Source organism: Sinocyclocheilus anshuiensis, unplaced genomic scaffold (genome assembly GCF_001515605.1).
Source record: "Sinocyclocheilus anshuiensis isolate Anshui unplaced genomic scaffold, SAMN03320099.WGS_v1.1 scaffold393, whole genome shotgun sequence".
Lineage (NCBI taxonomy): Eukaryota > Metazoa > Chordata > Actinopteri > Cypriniformes > Cyprinidae > Sinocyclocheilus > Sinocyclocheilus anshuiensis.
This window is the reverse complement of record NW_015536501.1, coordinates 2,099,597-2,123,307: the sequence shown is the minus strand read 5'-3', so window position 1 is coordinate 2,123,307 and position 23,711 is coordinate 2,099,597. Positions and strand designations below refer to the sequence as shown.

The following is a 23,711-nucleotide window of genomic DNA, read 5'->3' as shown; positions in this document are numbered from 1 at the left end:
AAAACTCAACATTGTGGTGCTGCAGTATTGGGAATTGGTCACTGAGGAGTTTCTTTACAGTACCTCCGGTGTTCTGAGTGGGTGCTAGCCCATGATAATTTAGTATTATTAATATACAATTATAGCATTTATAAAAATGTTGAATTAGCTTCCATTTTTATATTTTAGGTTTAGTCATTTTGTTATGTACGTTTGTCATTTTTTTCCTTCATATTTCTATTTAGGTGTAGTTTCTTTTAATTTTGAAATAAAAATGTTATTTATTTAATTAGAATTTATTTATTTAGTAATTTTAGTACTCCAGCTTTAAACTTAATAAAAATTTTAATTAAATTAAAAATTATTTTACATAGAGAAAACAAAGCCTATTCAATAAAAAAAAACATTTAATTAGTATTTATTTTGCAGTATGGTGTAATTTTCATGAAAACTGAGACTATTTCAACAATTTTAATGTTTTTCAGAATAAAAATATTTAGCATTTTAAAAATGTAAGCTTATTGTAGGATCACTGAGATGTCATATAAAATAAAAATAATTTTGCATAGAGACAACAGAGCCTATTTAAGATCTTTTGGATTATTCTGCAGTATTTCAGAATAAAAATATTTAGCATATAAAAATAAAGCCTATTTTAGGTGTAAAATAAGTAGTGCTGTCAAACAATTAATCGCGATTAATCGCATCCAAAATAAAAGTTTTAGTTTACATTAAAAATAAGATATTTAGCATATAGAAAATGAAGTTATAGTTATAAAATATCATTTTAGTTATAGTTTTGACAGGGTGTTTTGCATGCTTGCTGGGGTGTGAAAATGAGAGCTGCTAGTAAGTTGCAAAGGTGACGTTCAGCACCTTCAGCTTGTTTTCTTTTCGGTTGACAATGACAGCCGTGATCTGCTGGTCCATGAAGATGAGGATGGTGACCAGAAGAGCAGGTGCAAAACTGGCCAAGCACATCCACCATGGGTTCTTCCCAAAGGGCATGACGATCCAGCCGCGATCCGGCCGCGTCGGCTGCACAGACACAACAACACTGATGAAAGCACAGCAGTAACCAGCGGATGTCACTGAAATCACATGCTGTGTTTAGTAAAGCACAGTGGATTAATGTGATGTTAGTATATAATCATTTTGAAAAAGCTCAAACAGATGCAGTCGGGAGGTAAAGAAAGATACGAGCGTATCTGTAGCACAACATACCTTGAATTCGGTTGGCACAATCAGTTTAGGTGTTTTAAGCCCCATCAACATATCAAGACCAACAAATGTCATGATTGACGTGAAGATTGCAAAATCACTGATGAGCTTCCGAAGCTGCACATTTACAGAGGAAAAAAGAAAGATAAAGATGGAGAAAACTAAAACTAGAGGAGATCAGAGGCTTTATAAAGGGAAAAGGCCGGTAGATTTGAAAATGCAGCATTAACATATTTGATGCCTTCAAGTCGTTCTGGGAATTTGTTATGAGTTTCAGCAGACATAAATACATATTTATTTTCAAATGCAATGTGATTTTTGTATGTTGCTTGTTTTCACATGACATTTTTTAACTGAATATTTAAATGTAATTATTATACTTGTATGGTCTCATGTTCATATTTTAATTATTATACATAAAATTAACTGAATTTAATGCATTTCATTTAAAATTATAATCATTTTATCTGTCTGTGTACATGTTGTACATGTACTATATTTTATGTCCTCTGAAACACTTTTCTGATTCAATATTTCATAATATTGCATTTAACAAAAATATTTATTACCAAAAAAATTATTAAATAATATTCTTACCAATACTATTATATAAGTTTTAAATAAAATAAATTGCATACAAACAAAATGTAAAGATCCACATTTACAATACAAAATATACTTATAATCAATACAAATGTACTTTCACCAAATTTGGGAAGCCAGGGCTTATAGAATAATAATAATAATAATAATAAATGTAATTGTTTTATTTAAAAATAATAATTACTTATTCAAATATAATTACTTAATTATTAAATATTATTATTATTACGATTACTATTATTATTAATTGTATTCAAAAATTATTATTATTATTCATTGTAAAAATATTTCTGTTACTAATTATTATTATTATTATTAGTGGTTTTAATAATTATTATTAATTACTATTTGTAATCAGCTGAAGACTTAAAATTATTATTACTACTACTACTACTACTACTACTACTACTAATATCTCCTTTTGAATTATATTTATTTATTTAATTATTTATTTATTTAATTCTTGGAATAAAATGAAATGGTGAATCAAAGAAAATCCAGAATTTGCCACTTTATAATATCTTTTGGTGCCACTTGTGCGCTTTTCTCTTATACACAATGATGACTTGAAAGCAGCATTTCCTTCAAATATAACCAGTTTAAAAAGGCAAGTCTTCTTCTGTATAACAAAGACAGAGAAGATGACACATGCTGGACCTTTATCTGGGTGGGCACATGCAGTTTGGGAGTGTCCAAGGACATCACATAATCCAAAGCACAGAAGACCAGGATGGATACAATTATGGCAAAATCTGCTATCAAGGTGCGACACTTGGAGAAAAACAAGAAACAACCAGAAGTTGAGGGACAGCGGTAAATACAATACAGACTGGCAGAAGGAAAACTATCTCCACGTGGTAGTGTGTTGACATGGAAGGGAAATACACAGTTTTCCAACCTTTGTGGGGAAGTAACGGCTGGCCTTGAACTTTTTGAGCGAGATGGTCATGGAGTAAGTGCCGAAGAACAAAATGAAAGACAGCATGGCCAGATCAGGGATGTATTTGCAGGATTTGCCCACCAGGGAACCGCCGAAACTCAAGCACTCTTTCTTACTCAGCTGATTCCAGTCCAGAGCAGAGAAGTTGAACTGAGCGGAGGAGTGAGATCATGTGTGGACAAAGACAACAAGAGACAAAAACACAAAGAGCTAAAAGTTATCGTGATACTTGTTTTGAAGAAACCCTGATGTTAAACACAGCTGCAGCTCACCATAGAGTAATCAGAGATGTTTTCTAGGCCTAATGGAGAGGAAGCGTTGAGAACCAATGGAGACACTACAACAGAAGATAAACAAGCACTAATAGAGTTTTTATGTTAATTGACGAGAAATACTGTCATTCCCAAAATAAGATATCAAGAACATCTTATACAGATGTCCACATGGTAGTAGCCAATACTTACTCAAGTCAGCAGCCAAATTGCGTATGGGCGACAAAAACAAATATGATACACATAAGTTGCAGTGGTCAGATGTAACAAACCAATACACCATCCAAAAAAGTAAACCTAAATTTTCCTTAAATTTCTGAGTAAAACCAAATATTTAACAGAAACTATTTTAACACGGGTCTTGATTTTATCTGGAATGTGAACAGTGGTTGAATGCAGGATTGCAGTCATTTGTGGAGATGAAAAAAATTGACTAATTGTAGTCATTTTAGTTGACCAAAATTATTACTTTTAAAAACTAAAAGAATTACTAATGAATTCAAATCAATTAGTAAGACAAGAAAATAAGTACCAAATTTAAAGGATATTCTCATCAAAAGACAAAAATTATGGCAAAAAATGGTGCAAAAATTATGCTCATCAGTAATAATAATAATCATTTCCTTTATCATAATTTTTGACTTTTGATAAAAATATAATTTAAATTCATTCAGTATTTTGTGTCACATCGCAGTCATCTGTGGAGATAAAAAATTAAACAGCTACAGTCATTTTAATTTATTAAAATGATTAAATATTAATATGACAAAATATGATAGAATAAAGGATTTTTTCATCAAAGGCAAAAATATGACAAAATGAAATATTACCCTGAAAATATCCAGAAAAATTATAATTTTTATTTAAAATGTTATCATCAAAAAATATTTGTATCAATATTAATAAATATTATTATTAAGGATAATATTATTAATAATAATAATTACATGTTTATATTTACATTTAATGATTTACATTCAGTTACATTTAAATAAAACATTGTTTACTAATAACAAATGTTACTATTATGAATAATAATGATAATAAAACAATAATAATAAAATAATAATGAAAACAAACCTTGGAATAACATGCACTGATGAATCATTTTCAAAAAGACAAAGCAAATATAAAAAGTATTATAGAAAGTAAAATTATACAAATGAAGAAAGTAAACAGGGTCAGACTCAGACTTGACATGAATAATCCCACCAAGCCTGCCTGAGGTTGAGGCTCGTTGGGTCAGGGGTCAGGGGTCAGGGGTCAGACTCACCTTGATCAGGAGCCTGGCAGTCACACCTGTAGCTGCTGATGTAATCTGGCTTGAAGTCTCGATTGATGGGGTAATAATTGAAGATACTCATCATTTTCTTAAGGGCGTCAGAGATGAAGATGAAGGAGATGAGGCTGGAGAAGCCCTCCTCGGTGAAGCGCGTCATGTACTTGATGATGTAGCTGGCGTCTGTGGCCACCAGGATCAGACACTGGAGGCAGGAATGCAGGCCGATCCAGAGCCGGATCTCCATGTAGTCTATGTCATTGTTTCTGAACACGGATGACAATGAAGAAACAAACTCAACGCAAGACTGCCGACTCACTTAATTCAATGATTTTTTTACATGCGTTTTGACTTCACTAAATCACAGGATGTCCTGCTCACATGCTGAACTCATACAGCAGCTTTTCAAAGATCAGTATCGGTCCTGTAGAGCTGAGGATGATGAGGGGTTGACCGCTGAAGAGGCAGAAGACCACGCCGGCCAAAGCCGTGCCCAAAAAGCTTTCCATCACACCCTGGAAGTCAATGAGACACATCCAAAAATGAAAGGACATGCAGACAGAAAACTGTAACTAAAAGGAGAAAAAAGCAAATAAAGGAACAGAAAGACCTTTTCAAAGAAATTTTGAACACTTTTAAAATTTCAAATGCTTTGTCAATAAATTTCATGAAATTTAACTTAATATATTTTTTATTAAAATTTATTAAAATACATTTTAAGAAGCCTGCTTATTGTGGACACCCATTTCTGCCACATAAGAAAAAAAGATCATGTTTTGGTAAACCATAAAAGTCAAAATTATGACATAATTATTATGATATATTATGACAATTATGACATAAAATGTCAATTATGAGATACCAAGTGATAAGTTTGAGATAAAAAAGATTATGACATCAAAATTATGACAAAATATTGAAATTATGAAATAAGTCGAAATGACAAGATATTATTAGTCTAAATAAAGTCTACATTATAGCATAGCAAGTCATGATTATGATAAAATGTTGATAGTACAACAAAAAGTCGATTGTGACATAAAAATTCTACATTTTTGTGTTAACTATGACTTTTGATCTCATAATTTTGTTCTTTTATCTTATAGTTTTGTCTTATGTCAATACACATTTTGTGTCATTTTGTTCCGACTTTTTATCAATGTAATGCATTCTTGATGAATTCAAATCATACACATTTTGTGTCATTATTATGATTTTCCAAAGCAAGATATATATGTGTATATATATATATATATATATATATATATATATGTGTGTGTGTGTGGCAAAATTGGGCTTCCATATGTTTCTGTCTAAGAGTAAAAAAAAAAATGTAACTGTGACTTTATATGTCACAATATGATTTTTATATCATATAATTTATTTTTCATTTTTTATTTTTACTCTGAAATGATATAAAACAATAATAGAGCAATATTGGCCAGGCCAGTTAACTGCTTCATATTTGGCAGTTTTGAGCATTATGCTGAATATAACTAAATACTGGTATTATATCAGCTCTTTAGATATCAGCATTAGTGGACACAAGGTAAATTACTTGGTAGTTGTCGGTTGCGTCCCCCAGCAGTCCTCCAAAGGTGATTGCATTGGTGATGCAGCCCAGGTAAATGAAGAGCACCGCAGAGACAGACTGGATGTGGAAGCCCTCATAGAAGTCACTGAGAAACCAGGGCACTTTACGCTTGATGTCCAGCCACAGTCCGCCACAAAATCTACACAAACAGAAAGAGTCTCAGACATTGTGTACATCAAATCTAAAACTCTATAACTAGAAGTTGAGCAGGTCCAGTGGTTGCTACCGGCCAGTGAATTTCAGCTCCTCTCCAAGTTCATGCGGAGCTGGCATTTCCTCGTCTTCTGCAGACGCCGCACCTCCTCCTGCATTCCCATTCGGCTGCCCCAGCTCATTCAGAGAGAAAACGGACTTCCTGCAAAAACAACGAATAACTTGTGCTACCTGCTACATAATTTAAAAGGCAATATTTAATATGACTTTTTTTTAAATGAATTTTTTACTTGAATGAAGCCAGTTAATTTAGATGCCACCACATGAAGTGCATGTTTTAGATCACACAATATTTTTCACAGTGTATTTTTAATAATGCAGCATATAACCATATCTATTATTCTGACAACATAATACTCAAATTCAAAAGTTTGCATATACTAAAGTTCAAGCATCATTACTCCAGTCTTCAGTGTCACATGATCCTTCAGATTTGCTGCTCAAGAAACATTTCTGATTATTATCAGCTGTGCTGCTCAATATTTTTTTTGATACATTTTTCAGGATTCCATGAATTGAAAGTTCAGAAGAACAGCATTATTGTTTATTAAACATTATAAATGCCTTTACTGTAACTTTTGATCAATGTCATGCATTCTTGATGCATTAAAAGTATTAATTTCTTTTAAAAAATCTACTGACCCCAATCTTTTGGATGGTGGTGCAGATTTGTGATTTATTACCTCATCTCTGCTGAAGGCAGTTTCTTCGGGGGTTCGATGCGGATCTTGGGGTCCCATTCTCCAGGAGGAAGAACGATCACCTCATCCAAAAACTCATCAATCCCAGCAATCAAGTCCTCACGATCTCTGGCTTTATAGGCCACGTCGCTGAACAGCTAAAGATGGTGGCAGATACAGATCTGTTCACAAATACTGTGATGATGTTTCATTTCAAGGTTCAGAATAGCTGATATTTTCTCTTACGTCATCAACCATGAGTGTAGCCATGGCCCGACCGATCTCATTGTAGGATTTGGTTTTGCCATTGGGACTGAGCAGCACAAAGAGAAACCTGGAAAATTCACACAGTATCTATTCAAAAATTCAGGCAAATATGCATTTACAAAGCATTCTGCGTGATTTTTTATTTCCTTATGTGGTGGTGGAAATGGGCTTAGAAACCACTTTTACTGAAAAACAAGACAAATTATCTAAAAGTCATAATTATGACAAAAGAAAGTCAACGTTACATCAAGTGACTTTTTTGACACTTTGCGACTTTTTAATCTCATAGTTATGATTTAGTAAGTCATAACTTTGTTTTTTTATGTCATAATTACGAACATTTATGACTTTGTCATCATTGTCATGATTATGATTTACCAAATCATGTGACAAAATTGGCTTCCATAGGCTTAGAAGCTTTTTCTGGAAAACAAGACAATTGATCTATCAATCTGGTAACACTTCATTTTGATAGTCCACTTACTAATAATAAGTAAGACATTCTACTAACTACAAGCAACTTGCAACTACATGTCAATATCTAATATCTGCTATCAGCTATTTAAACAGCCAATAAACATATGCAAACTGTTGTGGGAGGATCACCTTGTTGGCACAGGGACTTCAGTAAGGCCCCCTAGTGTTGCGGCTTGAGCCAGACGAACGAAGGCCACAAACGGCTTGTCTAAAAAATCCACCTCTCCAATCAACACATTAGACGCCTCGGCATCTCTGGGGATCTTCTTCATGAACTTATTCTTCAGCTGGTGGGTGGAATAACAAAACAATGTGTGGGTTTAATTAGTCCATATGGTCTGAAGCACTGAGATGTGTAGGTCATGAAATTTCCATGTTGGAAAGAGTTTGTGTTCACCCAACCTGATACCAGTATCAATATGAGCTCTATTATCAATGTCTGATGTGCCTGCATGTGATGGGAAATGGGAAGCGGCTCATTTTTTCCAATAGCAGATCAATAAAGTTATGCAATCACAGCGGGAAGACAGAGCATGCAAACGCACACAAATGAACCAATGAAAACAGCCGCTTGGCAACGGTGGCCTCAAAGAACATGTGGATGTGGAATGGTCTGTGCTTATGGGCAAAATCAGCTTTTAATCTTTTAATGCCGCTTTCAGAGTCAATTCACTTTCTGCAATGAATAAACAAGCTCCTTTCTCATGTCCCGACCCTGTTTTGCCTCTTGTCAGATCGTTCGCTGCCATTATATATGTACTATATGTACATCAAACCTGTAAGTTCCACCGCTCTATTAGAATAAATCTAATTGTATCTAAAAGTATTTGGACACTCAAGTCTCACTTAAAAGTTGAACCTCTATCTTTTTTTCAGAACTAATTTCACATCCTTACCTGGACCAAGGTGATTTTTATTGGATGCATGACGTCAATTCCCCTATAACTAAGTTAGTTCAAAGTGACTTGCATGAAAAATGTGCTTGCGCTGTCTTTTTTAAAAATAATTGCCACTTGATATTTTGTTAATGCAATGACAATTCATTTTTAAAGGTCATTTTTGGAGACATTGCATTAACACCTCAATTAATCCAACTACTCAGTTTAAATGCATGCACAAATGTATCTGTATATTATTAAAATTCTATAAATTAACTTGTGGAAATATCTTTGCACATGAAATCTGCATGCATTTGACACCCTATAATTCCCAGGACCCCTGACTTTCAATCTCAGCATGCTTCTGTAAGGCATAAATGAGGCCTGTTGAGGGCAGTGACCACATGAAAGTGAGCCGCGGGTGTCACTTTAAGCAGAAAAACTCATTAAAGTGGACTCAGAATTGGCACACTTTGAAGTCTAGCGATCTGAGAGCAGCGGCACCAACAACCCTCCTCACACAAACACTGAAGCCCCGCAATCGCCTCAAAATGCATTGGCAAAACTAAGTGCTTTATTGTGCATTTCAGATTTTGCGTCACATTAAAATAAAGGAACACACTACAAAATGACAAACGACTGCTGGCAGCATTTGTGTGACTTATATGGAATATTACCCTGCATAAATTATGAGATGTATGTGTATCAAATCTGCCACATAAATGCACATAAATAAGACAAGACCCCAGACGTGGTGCTCTTGTTTCTGTAATCATCTTGTGCTAATGAATAAATTCATTTTCTGTGTATTTCAATATGTTCATGTGAAAAAAATAACCCAATGTTAGGAATACTAATGGAAAAATGTTGTACCTGGTCGGTGCTGGGTGTGACGGAAATATCATTTATACTGCGGCACTGAGAAGGATCTGAAAAGCACAAATGAAACATTTTGATGATTATTAATTTAATCAGTGTTGTTACTGTTAACTAACACTAGTAAAAAACAACAAAATTAAGTAAATGTAAAAAAAAAATACTTAAAACTAAACTAAAACGTAAAATAACTTAAAGCTGAAGTACCAAAATTACTAAAGCTAAAATGGAAATGAAAATAAATTAAATCTATATAGAAAAATTTCAAAACTAATAAAAAGCACATAACCAAATTACTAAAACTTAAACTAAAAATAAATAAAAATTCAAAATGTTAATAAATACTATAACAGAATATAAATAATACTAAAATAGCACAAAATTAAATACATTATTATGATGTAATTTCTGTGTTGATGTGATTTCACTGTCAAAGGCAAAGCCAAATAAAGCAACAAATTAATCACAAATTATGCATCAGATTCAGATGGTAATAGCATGTTACTTTGGTATATACCATGTAATTTTATGATTACAATATTCACGTGCCACACATCGTAAACTTCTAAATGTGACATTTGCTTGAGAGGTTTTGCTTAGAATGGGTCTTTTATGCAAGTATGTTTTTTAAAAGGTACTTTTATAGTATACTTTTTAGTAACTCTTTCTTTAGAGATAAGACAAAAAGATGTTGTTTTTCTGAGTACAGAAACAAATCATAACAAACAAGAATGAAAAACTAAAGTCAAGACCTTTCTAATAATCTCTAATCCTCAGAACAATGGCAGAAATGCACTGCTGCATACTTGCCGAAATTGTTCACCTTCTTGTGCAACTACAAGCCGTTAGTGTGTGAATGATGCTATGTGAGGTTAAAGGGTGTTCACACTGACAGCAATTTGCATTTTTAATGAGATTTGGCGATTTAAAGCGACAAAACGTGAATGCTTATTAGAAAATCCAGAGATCTGGAAGTAGTTGTAGATAAATCTATGGAAGGGGGAAGACACAGAAGGCCAGACTCACGCAGTTTGCTGAGGCCGCCGCTCTGACGAGCTCGCAGGTCCTCAGTGGAGCGATGGAAACCCGACCCAGAGCGAGGACTCGGGCTCGGACTGCGGTCTGATGCAGACCCGAGATCAGACACAGAGAAAGATATGATCAAGATGGCAGGACAGGCAGAAGAATAAAGTGGAAATGCAAGAAAAAGAAGTTAATAAGAAATGATTGGAAAAGACAAGTGCCAGAGAAAGACAGGGAATTCTGGGAACATCACTGACTGTGGCACAGGAGACACTCACTGGAGGGGCTGGATTTTCCGATGTCCGCCAGCGAGCGGTGGATCGGCTTCTTGGTCTGGTGACGGTGCTTCCGCAAGAGGACAAAACTGATCTTCTCACGGATCTCTGGAGCTAGAAGACCCTCCTGCACCTGCTTTTCAATGATGTCATCTGTGAAAGGCAGAAAAACACAGACAAAGCAGCAGTAACCAGACAGACTCCAGACGATGCCCTTGAATATGCTTTTAATCAGACAACAGTTTAAATAGGAAAGATACATAGCACAAACAACATCTTTTGTGCTCACTTTAAATCATTCCTCTCTACTATGATTGCTTCAAATATGTCAAATCTGCATCCTCTGTTACTGATTACTTCATCTTATTCCAAATCACAAGATCGTATGGCTATTAATATTTTCCGACAGATATCTAGATGTCTCGTTTGTACGTGTTCATTATTGCAACATTTCTAAAAGTTAGAACATTCTGTTCTTCAAAATGTACTCACAAGTTAGGCCTGCAGAGAATGAAGAATGTTAGTTATGGTCAACTGATTTTTTTTTATAATTATTTGACTTACAAATTATTAATTTCAAAATTTCCTCCACAGAGTGTATGGAGCATATGGAAGTCCCAGTAATCTCAAAAGTCTCCTCTACTTTTTTTTGAGAAGAGATCTCAACAATGTCTCAAACTGTGCTCAGATTAGCAAAATCTGCAATTAAAATTTGAGATCTAAATATGAACTAAAACATTTCTCATCAAAAATTCTTGCAAGATCAAATGGTCTGAGTTGCTTTCTATTTGAACATTTACTGAATTTGAATTAGTATAAATTTCATAAATCATACGAGAAACAACACAGAGTTGAGACTTCAGATAAACGGAACCCCATTAAACGAGCTTTAAAAGAACAATATCTGAGCAATAGAGTTTTGACTAATGCATGCTATCATTTTTGAATAGGTATTTTTTAATTTAGAAAATGTGTGGTACTGGACTCCTATTAGTAGCTAGAAACATAATCAAAAGTATAGTTCAAAAGTTTGCGGTCTGCAAGATTTTCTCGAAAGTCTCATGCTCACCAAGGCTGCATTTATTTAATCAAAATGACAGTAAAAACCGTAATGATGTCAAATATTTTTTACAATTTAAAATAACTGTTTTCTATTTAAATATATTTTAAAATATAATTGATTTCTGTGATCAAAGCTGAATTATTAGCATCATTACTCCAGTCTTCAGTGTCACATGATCCTTCAGAAATCCTTCCAATATGCTGATTTGCTGCTTAAGTAACATTTCCTATTATTATCCAGAGCCGATCCTCCCTATACGCAAAATACGCAAGCTGCGTAGGGCCCCCGAAACACCAGGGGGCCCCCTTGCTCTCAAAGATGATTTAATTTTAGTTTTGTTTTTTTATTTGGTCAGCGGTTATAAAAACATGAATGATCATTTCTTTTTATGCGGTGCGCTGTCGCCCTTTCTACGTAAAAATCAGTCAAAGCATGTAATGTGAATGTCGTACAGTCTTGCTCGAGACTAAAATAATGAGTTGAAAGCGTACCGAGCCGCGGAAGAGACACTGTTTCTCAAGCGCTTTCCGCGAGCGCGATTCGAGACGGAGTGAAACACGGACAAATGCGTTTCATTCATTCGTTCATAACCACTCATAATCCCACCCCCCACCCCCGCCGACACAGTTTTGCATAGGGCCCCCAGAAGTCTAGGATCGGCACTGGTATTATCAATGTTGAAAACAGTTTGTTGCTTCATATTTTTGTGGAAACGTGATTTTCTTACTTTTTTTCAGGATTCTTTGATGAACAGAAAGTAACATTATAAATGCCACTTTTAATCAATTTAATACAGGCTTGCTGAATAATTTCTTTCCAATAAAAATCTTTTGAACCGTAGTGTATATTTATAAAATGGAATATTAATAAGCAGAATTTTGGAACTTTGTGAATATTAGGTGTTCAAACTCAAGTTCTGTCGTCTAAGATTGAACTCAGGTCTGCTCTTTGGTCTTTATGTAGTGTTTTCTGGGCAGACGGTGTACTGACCCACTATCTGCGGCAGTGAATAGCCCTCCAGGTCCAGCAGGATGCAGCCCGTCTGCAGGCAGGTGCGCAGCTCAAACAGACTGTGCAGAGACAGCGTGGACACATGCGGTTTGCTCCACCTCTCGCCACCCTCCTCCACCTTCTCCTCAAACTTAACCCACCTGAGGAAACACAAAGAAGATGCAACTTTACAAATGCTACCTTGGCTACTTTTCTTCCCACATACCAAAATATGGATGAAATGTTTCTGGGTTTTTAATCATTGCAACAATCAATAAATCTCCTTATAAAGTAACACTTTACAATAAGGTCGCATTAGTTAATGCATTAAGTAATAATGAACGATACATTTGTTACAGTATTTATTAATATTTGCTAATGTTAGTTAATAAAATACAGCTGCTCATTGTCAGTTCATGTTACCTCGGGTCCATTAAATAATATTAGATAAACTAGATTTTAATAATGTATAAGTAAATGTAGAACCGTAGAATGTGAACTAAGATTAAAAAATGCTTTATGATTTATAATAATCTAATATTACGATATTGTCATTGAGTCATTGAGATCAACTTTAAGGCACAAACTTTTAATTGGATGAATCAGTCAAATTAAAATTTTTCATAATTTAGATAATGGGCTTCAGAAGTGAGTGTGTGTGTCACCTGGCAGACTCTTTCCACTCCATCTCTCCACCCTCATGCTGCAGTGTGTCCATCTCAGTGAAGAGGGTGGGTGTGGGCTCATCTTCCTCTCTGAGGATGTGACGTAGCCTCTCTGCAGCAGGGGACACTGTCACACACACACACACACACACACACACAAAAGCAAAGCTTAAGGTACTTTGATAAAATGTCATGCATTTAGTATATATATGTAGTATGCAAGCAAAGCAACTAAGCAAAACAAGCAATGCACCAATGCACATGCTTCAGTATAGTCTTGTGGGTGAGGGAAGTTTGAATCTTGCTTGCAAACGTTCCTGATTCGACTAGTGTTATTTTGTTGCAGTGCTATTTTAGTATCATTGAGATACAATAGTAGTTTTTATTTATATTTATTTTATATTTTCCATTTTCATTATAATTTTAGTTTAGTTTTTATCATTTTTAATCGTTTTTTGTATTGTCTATATAGCTTTTTTTTCAATTAATTTTTAAGTTTTAATTTTAGCTATTTTAGTATGAAGTTAAACTAAACAGAAATTAAAAATGTTGCCTTGGCAACTAGCTGAAATAAAATACGATTTAAAATAAATTTCAGTAACTTTTTTTGTAAAATGAAATGTTTCGTAAAAGAAACCGTGATACAATTTCAGGATTTTTCAGGATGGTTTATAAATGAATAAACTGATTATAAATATCTTTCCTGCCACTTTTTACATCTTTGCTGAATAAATTTGCTTGCTTTTTGATCTAGTATATGTTTGCATGATGTCAGGGTGGCTGCTAGGTAAGGCTTGGGCTTATGTTTTTCACCTGTTGTATAAACTGCAATGTGAAAACCATAACTTTGAAAAGAAACTGCAGATGCTTTTATCCAACAAGCAACACTGCAAGCAATTAAGCATGAAGAAGTAAGCAAATAAACACTGTGTCCGTGCAAAAGGGGTCAATAACAGCCTGTAGCTCAACACCTCCTAATTGTAAAAATGAGTTTGATTCTTTGCGTTAAGCAGAAGCCTATTGGCCTGTATGACGTATAAGTCTGGGTGTTATGTTTTGCCTTCAGCTCAGTCTGAATTGACCCTGTGCTGACCCGCTTGAAATGAAATCTGAATATGACAGAGCAGGACCATTACGATGCACGGCTCCTGAGGCCATCAACGATCCAATCCTCATTCTTAGCCAAACATGCATCTAATCAGAACGAGAATTTGATTTCAAAAGCCTGAGCTTTCAGATCTGCGACCACACTGAATTCAGCTCGACTTGAGTCAAGCTGACGTAAGCTGACACCAGTAAATAACATGACGTATAAAGTCAGAATCAAATCAGTGACATTGTTTAAAGATAAGTATCTTAACAATCTTCCTTTGAAGATAAATATGCATAAATCTCTTCATAAATCAGGCCGATATCTGAAAGCATATCAAAATAATTTGTTCGGTAGATTAACTTAGAATAACCATCTGACAATGGTTTACTCTAATCTGATGCATGATGCCAGAATCAATATCTAATGTCAACAGACCTGTAGTGATTTAATCAAATTTATCCACTCTATATATTAGGAAAAGTCAAATGACATAAGCTCCAGTATGGGCTACTAAAACCTGTTCTCAATATAATGTCATGTGCATTAAATCTGATGTTCAGACTAATGGTGCAAGTCGGTGCTTGTGAGCCCATGCATGACAATCTTGTTGTGACCTTCCTCTCGATCTCTGGCTTTTCCTCGGGATTATTAACACGTGGGTGTTTTTCTCCATGTAATCCTTCTAATCCTGAAGTAACAATCACAAATACGTGTGGTTGTAGAAAGCCAATGCAGAGTAGAGTGCAATGCACCGTATTATTTATAGCTCATGCACTTGAATCACTTTGGTAAGTCAATTAAACTTTGATGGAGTCACTAGATATTAAATGGGTCATATGATGCGATTTCAAGTTTTCCTTTCTCTTTGGAGTGTTACAAGCTGTTCGTGAATAGATAAGATCCCTGAAGTTGCAAAGACTAAAGTCTCAAAACCAAAGAGATATTCTTTATCAAAGTTAAGACTCTGCCACATCCCCCTAAAACGGCTCGTTCTAACACGCCCCCACATATCTAGGTCACTATGTGGGAATATTTGCATAATGCGCCCAAATGTGCACGCAAAGAAAGAAGGCGTGGTTTCAGTAACCGCAGTTAGTGTTGAAGCAGCCATGTCAGGGAGACTCTGTGTGTTTCTAGGCGAAAGCAAAAGCACTTTATTTGGCCTTCCGAAAGTAGATGCATTTAGGAATCTTTAAGATCACTTACAACAGAACAGCAATGCATTTTATGGACAACCGTTTCATGAACCTAGGAGAGGAGGTAATTCTGACTTTGCTATGACAATCTGGCGCTTCTGAATCAGCGACTGTAAGTATGTTTTGTTACTAGTTTAAGTATTTGCTATTGACTGTTCAAATGTGGAGTTTTGCGCATCGTGTGTGTGTGAGAGAGAGAGAGAGAGAGACAGCGTCACATCACAGTAGAGTCAGCTGTCTTAACCACGGCTTGTGTACTGCATCATTACTGTGTCTGTTCCCCTTTCGGGCTTGAACTGATGGTAAAACTAATGACATTATTTACTGTCTTTACATTTATTTTGAAAGATGAAGCTCGCGATTATGGTCAACATATTCTGTTACACCAAATACACCAAATAATGATCTTTAAAAAAGCATCATATGACCCCTTTAAAAGATGGTTGTTGGTACACGTGTCTTCGTAGTATTAATCAACAACGCAGTCATTTCTTTAGTTGCTGACATTCAAAAATGCACTGAATATAGAGGGAAGGTGGGTTATCACTTCAGAATGAACACTGATAATCTTATTTTTACTTCTTCAGAAAAAAAAATCCTTTCCAAAAGACTTAAATGCATTCACAATTAAATTTGATGTTTCACAATTTAAATTGTTGCATTTAATGCAAAATCATGATAATATGAACATTTAAACAAGGGTTGATGAAAATCATTATTGGAAGTTGTAGAATCAGGCCTGACTGATCTCAGAAACTTGTCTTCACATCCAGTGGCAATGGGTGAACTCATTAAACCTGATGTGTGACTCATGTTGCATATCAGTAAATAATAAGACGAATAAATTATATCTTAAAAAATAGGTCTGTTTTATGACCATTCAATTTTTATTTACATTTATTTTACTTCTGAATTTGTCTGTAATTGGCATTATTCTCAAATATTTTTTGTTGTTGTAATACAGATAAAAAATAAATAAATTATATATACTGTATATATATATATATATATATATATATATATAAAAATATTATGATAATTTATTTTTATTTTATTTTATTTTATTTTTGCATTACAGAAAAGTGAATTTTGGGGGTAAATGTGATTAAATGTCATGGACAATTACGTTTTTTTTTAGGAATTGTGTCATTATTTTTTATGACAATTGATAACATTTTCCCTCAAATTCTCATTAACGTAATGCAGATATTTTACTTCTGAATTTGTCTGTAATTGGCATTATTCTCAAATATTTTTTTAGTTGTTGTTATACAGATTTTCTTAAAATATAACAGTAAACAAATTACTGTTATACAGTATTTGTTTTTTTTTAAATCCACAAATATTATGATAATTTATTTTTATTTTATTTTATTTTATTTTTGCATTACAGAAAAGTGAATTTTGGGGGTAAATGTGATTAAATGTCATGGACAATTAAGTTTTTTTTAGGAATTGTGTCATTATTTTTTTATGACAATTGATAACATTTCCCCTCAAATTCTCATTAACGTAATGCAAATATTTTACTTCTAAATTTGTCTCATTATTCATATTTTTTTGTGTTGTTATAAAGATTTTTTAATATATAACAATTAACAAATTACTGTTACACAATTATTTATTTTAAAAACAGAAAGAAAAAAAAAATCCACAAAAAGGAAGTACAATTAATGCTATCCCGATGTAGTTTTCCTTTTTTTTTTTTTTTTTTTATTTACAGAAAAGTGAACTTTGTGAGTAATTATTTTTGACTGTCCTTAAACTTACAATCATCAACCAACCTTGTGACTTCAGTGATGGTTGATCAGCAGAAAACTTGCCAATAGATTAATAGACTCAGCAAAATCATGATCTAGCAGTGTCAAACTCCAAACCAAATGTGCTCTGCCCACAATTCCAGAAAGAAACTCTCCAGGAAGAACTGGTAGCACTAGTAAGGCAATAAGGCAATAATGACGTCTGTGACTGTACCTGTGCAGCTGCTCAGCTGAGTGCTCTGAGAGACCAGACTGGACGTCAATGACTGTATCGAGTCCTGAATACTAAAGGACCCCGTCAACCTACGGTGTTCCTGCTCCATCCTTCAGAAAGTCCAGCGTTTAATGTTTCATTGATGGAACAAGATCTACTAATACAAGTCTGAAATGTCCACTTGCACTTCCTTATGATTTCTGAAGCCTGTTAACTGAGCTCGTCCCTCATTTTAGATGCACCTTCCCTATGAGTGTGTCCTCTTGTTCTTGAACTTTTCTTCTCAGCAATGTTGCTCTTTCCTGAAAACTAAAGCAGGGCAAAGTGCCACACGCATGAAAGGCCCAACAAGTGTTTTTCTCCTCCTCCAGCTTTGCTGATCCCTCCCTTTCTTGCTCTCTCTCTTCAGAATTTAAGTCTGAAACCTCAATCACTCAATCATAATTCGCAAAGATGCACGTTATTTTAAAACAAACCTAAAGCAGTACGTGTATCAGGGCTATTATAGTTATTTAAAACTAAAACCGTAAAAAAACACATTTGTTACTTGAAATAAAATATTGGCTAAATGTTAATTGAAATAAAATATACAAAACATGAATTTATCTTTTTTTTTTAGTTGCCAAAGCAACATTTCCCATTTACTAAAATAAATACTACAACTGAAATAAAAATGAATCAAAATTATATAAACGTTTAAAAAAAACAATAATAATAATTTTCTTATATACTTTTTTGGGATTTTATCCCCGCCTTGTTACACTTGTGGTGTTCCCGGTCAAAAATGACTGGCCTACAAAAAATTGCATATAAACCTCTCATTATGCTACATTATTACCAAATTTTGGATTTAACCTTGCTTGTTTTCTTTCAGATAGCACAGCTTTTGTATTTCATTTTGGAACTAACTGATCGTAGGCCTCACTGATCCAAGCTTATGCACCTCAGTTTTTGAATGAACATTGCCAAATTATCACTCCAAAAACTGAGATACATAAGCTTAGATCAATGAGAGAAATATCAAAACCTGTGCTAAGTGAAAGAAAACAAGTTGATAAAAAGACTGAATTCAGGATTTCATGATTATATAGCATAATGAGATTTACAAGCAATTTTTCAAAAACATTTGTGACCCTGGAGCACAAAAGCAGTCTTAAGTCGCTGGGGTATATTTGTAGCAATAGCCAAAAATACATTGTATGGGTCAAAATTATTGATTTTTCTTTTATGCCAAAAATCATTAGGACATTAAGTAAAGATCATGTTCCATGAAGACATTTTGTAAATTTCCTACTGTAAATATATCAAAAGTTAATTTTTGATTAGTAATATGCATTGCTAAGAACTTCATTTGGACAACTTTAAAGGCGATTTTCTCAATATTCTGATTTTTTTTGCTCCCTCAGATTCCAGATTTTCATGTCATATATCAATAGTTGTATCTCGGCCAAATGTTATCCTATCATAACAAACCATACATCAATGGAAAGCTTATTTATTCAGCTTTCAGATGATGTATAAATCTCAATTTCAAAAAATTTACCCTTGTGACTGGTTTTGTAGTCCAGGATCACATTTAAACCCCAAAATAGAATTTTCAGCACAACACTAATAAACTAAACTAAACGAATAGAATCTCAATGATACTAAATAACACTGAACTGTACTGGAGTTGTTTTGTTACGTCAGGGTAATAATAACAGGTTAAGAGAAGCTCACTGATGGAGTTGATGTCAGAGAGCTCGTTTGAATCCTGCTCGCCCTCATCTGGGTCACATGGTTCCTCTCGATTGTGGTGTTCATGGCGGTTGTGGTGTCTCTCCCGACTGTCGCGATCGTGGGAATGACGTGATGTGTGTCTGTGATGTCTGCGCTTCCTTCTGTAGCTCCGTGGCACTGGAACGCCAATGTAGACGGACTCTAAAAACAGAGAATCAAAGAGCGATGAGTTTCTGTTTGATAGTGTTTATGGCATAATTCACTCTCCAGAATGTAATTGTATTTTAATCAGTGTTATTTTGATATCATTGAGATACCATTATATATATTTTTAACTACTTTTGTATTTTAGCATTCATTTAAATTTTAGGTAGTTTTAGCAATTTTGTTGTGTGTTTTTTTATCCTTTCGATACAGTTTTTATTATTTTATTTGAGTGTTATTTTTAGCTATTTTAGTACATCAAGCTCATCAAGTAAACAAAAATGAGAAATGTTGTTGAAAAAATAAGTTTATAGATGTATTTTATTGTATTTCAGTTAAAGTTTCTTTTTTTCCACTGATGGAGTTGATGTCAGAGAGCTCGTTTGACATTTTTGATGATATTAGTTGATATTAGTATAGTAGTCAACACAATATGTACACAATATATACAGTGGGTACGGAAAGTATTCAGACCCGGTGTGAAAAACTTGTTGCATCTTTCCCAAAAAGACTCATGGCTGTATTAGATCAAAAGGGTGCTTCTACTAAATACTGAGCAAAGGGTCTGAATACTTAGGACCATGTGATATTTCAGTTTTTATTTTTTAATAAATCTGCAAAAATGTCAACGATTCTGTGTTTTTCTGTCAATATGGGGTGCTGTGTGTACATTAATGAGGAAAAAAAATTCACTTAAATGATTTTAGCAAATGGCTGCAATATAACAGAGTGAAAAATTTAAGGGGGTCTGAATACTTTCCGTACCCACTGTATGTTACATATACATGTTTATATGTCTATATGTGTTTCTGTGACACAAAAAAAAAACATAAAGTATACTGTAAATATTGTAAACATAATTGTATGTGGAAAAACCTTCCAACAGTAAATATTATTAACCTTTTTATAAACCTTTTTATGCTCTCCAGTTTCCTTATCAAAAAGTGGTTTATAGGTCAGATACATTTGCCAAATATTGTAAAAAATGACCATCCTCTCACCATCCTCATCCTCATTGTGTCTGCTGCGGTGACCACTTCTCCTGCTGCCATGCCAGTCATGGTCCATCCTGATAGGAAAAGGCAGAATAAAAGTCTTTGTGACTACTTTAGTAGCACATACAACAACCACAGTTTTATTTCTATCTATATTCTGAAGGGATTTACAGAGGGGTTTGTTCGTCTGATTTATATAATATAATTGATATGTTGTTTTGCTCAAACCATCGTGACAATTTTTTTCGAGCTGTTGGCAGTATTTTCAGATTTATGGAGTAATAAAAAGACAATCCAAAATTCCTTCTGTAAAAACTTTAGTATTTCAACAAAATGAACCCGAAATGTATGCAGATTTCTGCATGTTTAATCAGATAATGCCTCACTTGCATATTTAAACATAACATTTCAGAAAACTTGTAAACTTGGGGAAGCATAGTGATATTTATTAGTTAACGTTTCAGAGGCTTTGCATATATTTCCTTCTGCTTAATTAAAGCACTCTGCAGATTATATCACCTTAGTGTATTTACACATAACTAATGAGTGCTCATCAGTTACATTTTTGTAGGGAGTTCTAGCTGGCAGTGGTTTTAAAGTCTCCACAGGACCTGAAAGAACCCCGCGCGATGTGGCACGTGGACCTGCGGCTTCATTAGATCAATATCCTTGTCGCTGGCGGGAAAGAAAAACCCAATGCATTGGCATAATTATGGGAGGATGTTCACTGTCAGCGTGCACACACACACACACACAGCTCTCTTATGTCACACACTGATTGATTCATACATTCAGGAGCGGTAGCTGTGGCGCAGTGGGGAGTACTTGCACTAGCAAGCACTAAAACTATGTTTATTAACTGAAATAAAGCTCAAATAAAATAAAATGTGAATATTAGATGAAAAAAGTAAACTAAATAAAAAAAATTAACAAATAATTATAAATAATAATAAAAGCAAATTCAAATTAATTCAAATACTATATTAATGCATAAATAATATCAAAATAACAATGCTCAAAACACACATCTCGTATAGGTCCAATTCCAGGACTCCTGCCTCAATTAGTGAAAAGCCTATAAATAACAAATTAAACTGAAGCTTTTTACTGAATAAGTAACTACTTCGTAAAAAACGGTAAACAGATTAGCATTCATGAGAAGCAGCGATATTTGATTCATGAACAAATCACCATTTTTCAATGGATCATTTGATTCAGTTCACAAAACCAGTATGAATGATTTGTTCTCGAGTTACATCAGTTTTTTTTTTTTTAATAAATGAACCCAAAAATTTTATTATTTCAATGATTATTACTAAGATGTGTCCATTATCCATCTGAATTCAATTGAATCAAATGTTGCAATTTATTTTAACATTACAAATGGATTTATAAACTACATTAATAAATTAATGAATTATAATAAATTAAATTTGAATTAACAATGTATTAAATTAAAAATTAAATTATAAACAATTTACACAGAATTACTTTTTCTGCTTGTATTTCACAAATACAACACAAACGTTTTCCTTTTAATTTAATTAGTTTATTTAGTTTAATATGTAGTAATTTTATCACGTTCTTTTGGCATTTTTATGAGTTTTATGAGTTTTAAATACTACTATTTAGGTTTCATTTATTTTAATTCAGTTCCAGTTTATAATTATTTCTAGTTAGTCATTTTAGAGCTTTTGTCAGGAATTCATCACAGTCACTTCAGTCACCATCCAGGATAATTACCCGATCACAGTCACCTGAGTTCTGATCACCCGCACCTGCTGTCACCAATCAAGCCACACTACAAATACGCACACAGCACAGTCACTCACTGTCCGGTCTACCGTTCACTCCTACGAACTTCTCTGGACTCTCTCTGCCAAATTCTCCTAGAACGAATTACCTGCTGTTCATCCCGCGATCCTCCAACGACTCCTTGGAAACTGTTCCACGATCTCCAACGTAACCGGCATCCGATCCTCACCATCAGAACTCAGATAAGCACCCTGGAACCATTCACTGTGTTGACACTCACCTGCCTTTACACACCTATTCCAGTCATCCCCTTACCCAGTCAATAAACCATCCTGATTTGCACTTACCTGTTGTGTCTGGCCTTGCTTTGTGACAGCTTTAACCTAAAGTTATTATAGTTTACAAGTTTTAAAAGTGTTTTATTTCAGCTTTTATTTAAGTAATTGAATAGTTTTAGTTTAATTTCCGTTACCGATAATAACCCCAACACAAACTATTTAAACAAATGAAATGAATTCAACACTGTCAGTAATATAATGCCATTCTAATTACACAATCATTCTGTTGGCCACCCAAGCTGAAGAGCTGTAATGTAAGAGGACATGTAATACAGTAATTAACAGTGTGTGATGATCAGTGTCCTTCACACCAGACAGATAATCAGGACTGACAGCGTCATTGATTCACGGGGGAACGCCTCTGTGACTCAAACATGGGAAACACGTACCATTTAGAGTTCTGATTGTTTTTAGATGCTTGTCATTTTTTACAATGTTTAAATACTTTCTCCTCCTAGTTTAACATAACAGAGACAATAACATGTACTGTATAAGACTATAAATAAAATATTTGCTTGTTGAGCAATGGCAAAAATGTTCTGGAAACCTGTTTGAAAACAATTTCTTTTTTTTTTTTTTTTTTGCAATTCCCCTGGGTGGCACTAAAGGCTTTATATATATTTTATATATACACTTTAGTGATAGAATTTGCAGAGACACTTTAAATAATATATATAAATTTTATTTTATTTTTATGTATCAAAAATCAATCACTATTTATTTTTTTGACAAGACCTTGGGTCTACATTAACAGCAATTGTTTAATATTAACCAAGTTTCTGAAGAATTCTACTTTTACAAGAACTTTACAATGAAAAACCATCAGCTCTTACCTTGTTACAGAAATGCCGTTGAGATGACCGGTGCGATGAGCATCTGTCTGTATCAGATGATCTCAGGCTCGTTTCTCTGTACAGTATCAGACACATAGAAACAGCCGATCACAACCGTCTATCTGTCTTGTGATTGGCTGAAGAGTCAAATGCTCCGGGTCATAAGCACAGCACTGAGCACAGTACGTGACATGAAGTTCATTAAATGACACACAGCATGCTCACTCTGAACACCCCGCTGGCTGTTTTGTAATTGACCACGCTATTGTCTGACAGTTCAACATGAATCCAGATTCACAGTGATGCAGT

General features: G+C 34.1%; 1 protein-coding gene across 8 annotated transcripts in view; it reads right to left on the bottom strand.

Annotated features, from left to right (window-relative positions):
- LOC107689609 (electrogenic sodium bicarbonate cotransporter 4-like) overlaps positions 1 to 23,476 on the bottom strand; it is a 28,040-nt gene extending 4,564 nt beyond the window's left edge. For 2 of the 8 annotated variants that reach the window (XM_016487691.1, XM_016487662.1), the window contains exons 1-19: positions 23,403 to 23,476; positions 20,483 to 20,550; positions 19,278 to 19,478; positions 13,296 to 13,422; positions 12,631 to 12,791; positions 10,581 to 10,730; positions 10,306 to 10,401; positions 9,277 to 9,332; positions 7,655 to 7,812; positions 7,028 to 7,115; positions 6,785 to 6,939; positions 6,115 to 6,243; positions 5,853 to 6,027; positions 4,676 to 4,809; positions 4,289 to 4,560; positions 3,016 to 3,080; positions 2,702 to 2,893; positions 1,204 to 1,317; positions 856 to 1,017 (exon numbers count right to left, since the gene is read on the bottom strand). In XM_016487691.1, the coding sequence (XP_016343177.1) occupies positions 856 to 1,017; positions 1,204 to 1,317; positions 2,702 to 2,893; positions 3,016 to 3,080; positions 4,289 to 4,560; positions 4,676 to 4,809; positions 5,853 to 6,027; positions 6,115 to 6,243; positions 6,785 to 6,939; positions 7,028 to 7,115; positions 7,655 to 7,812; positions 9,277 to 9,332; positions 10,306 to 10,401; positions 10,581 to 10,730; positions 12,631 to 12,791; positions 13,296 to 13,422; positions 19,278 to 19,478; positions 20,483 to 20,549 (2,502 nt within the window). In that variant the 5' untranslated portion in view covers position 20,550; positions 23,403 to 23,476. Of the gene's footprint in view, positions 1 to 855; positions 1,018 to 1,203; positions 1,318 to 2,460; positions 2,575 to 2,701; positions 2,894 to 3,015; positions 3,081 to 4,288; positions 4,561 to 4,675; positions 4,810 to 5,852; positions 6,028 to 6,114; positions 6,244 to 6,784; positions 6,940 to 7,027; positions 7,116 to 7,654; positions 7,813 to 9,276; positions 9,333 to 10,305; positions 10,402 to 10,580; positions 10,731 to 12,630; positions 12,792 to 13,295; positions 13,423 to 17,558; positions 17,844 to 19,277; positions 19,479 to 19,837; positions 19,863 to 20,482; positions 20,551 to 23,402 lie in introns of those variants that run through there. The other 6 variants (XM_016487672.1, XM_016487682.1, XM_016487709.1 and 3 more) reach the window with 6 other exon arrangements.
- Positions 23,477 to 23,711: the final 235 nt, after the last annotated feature.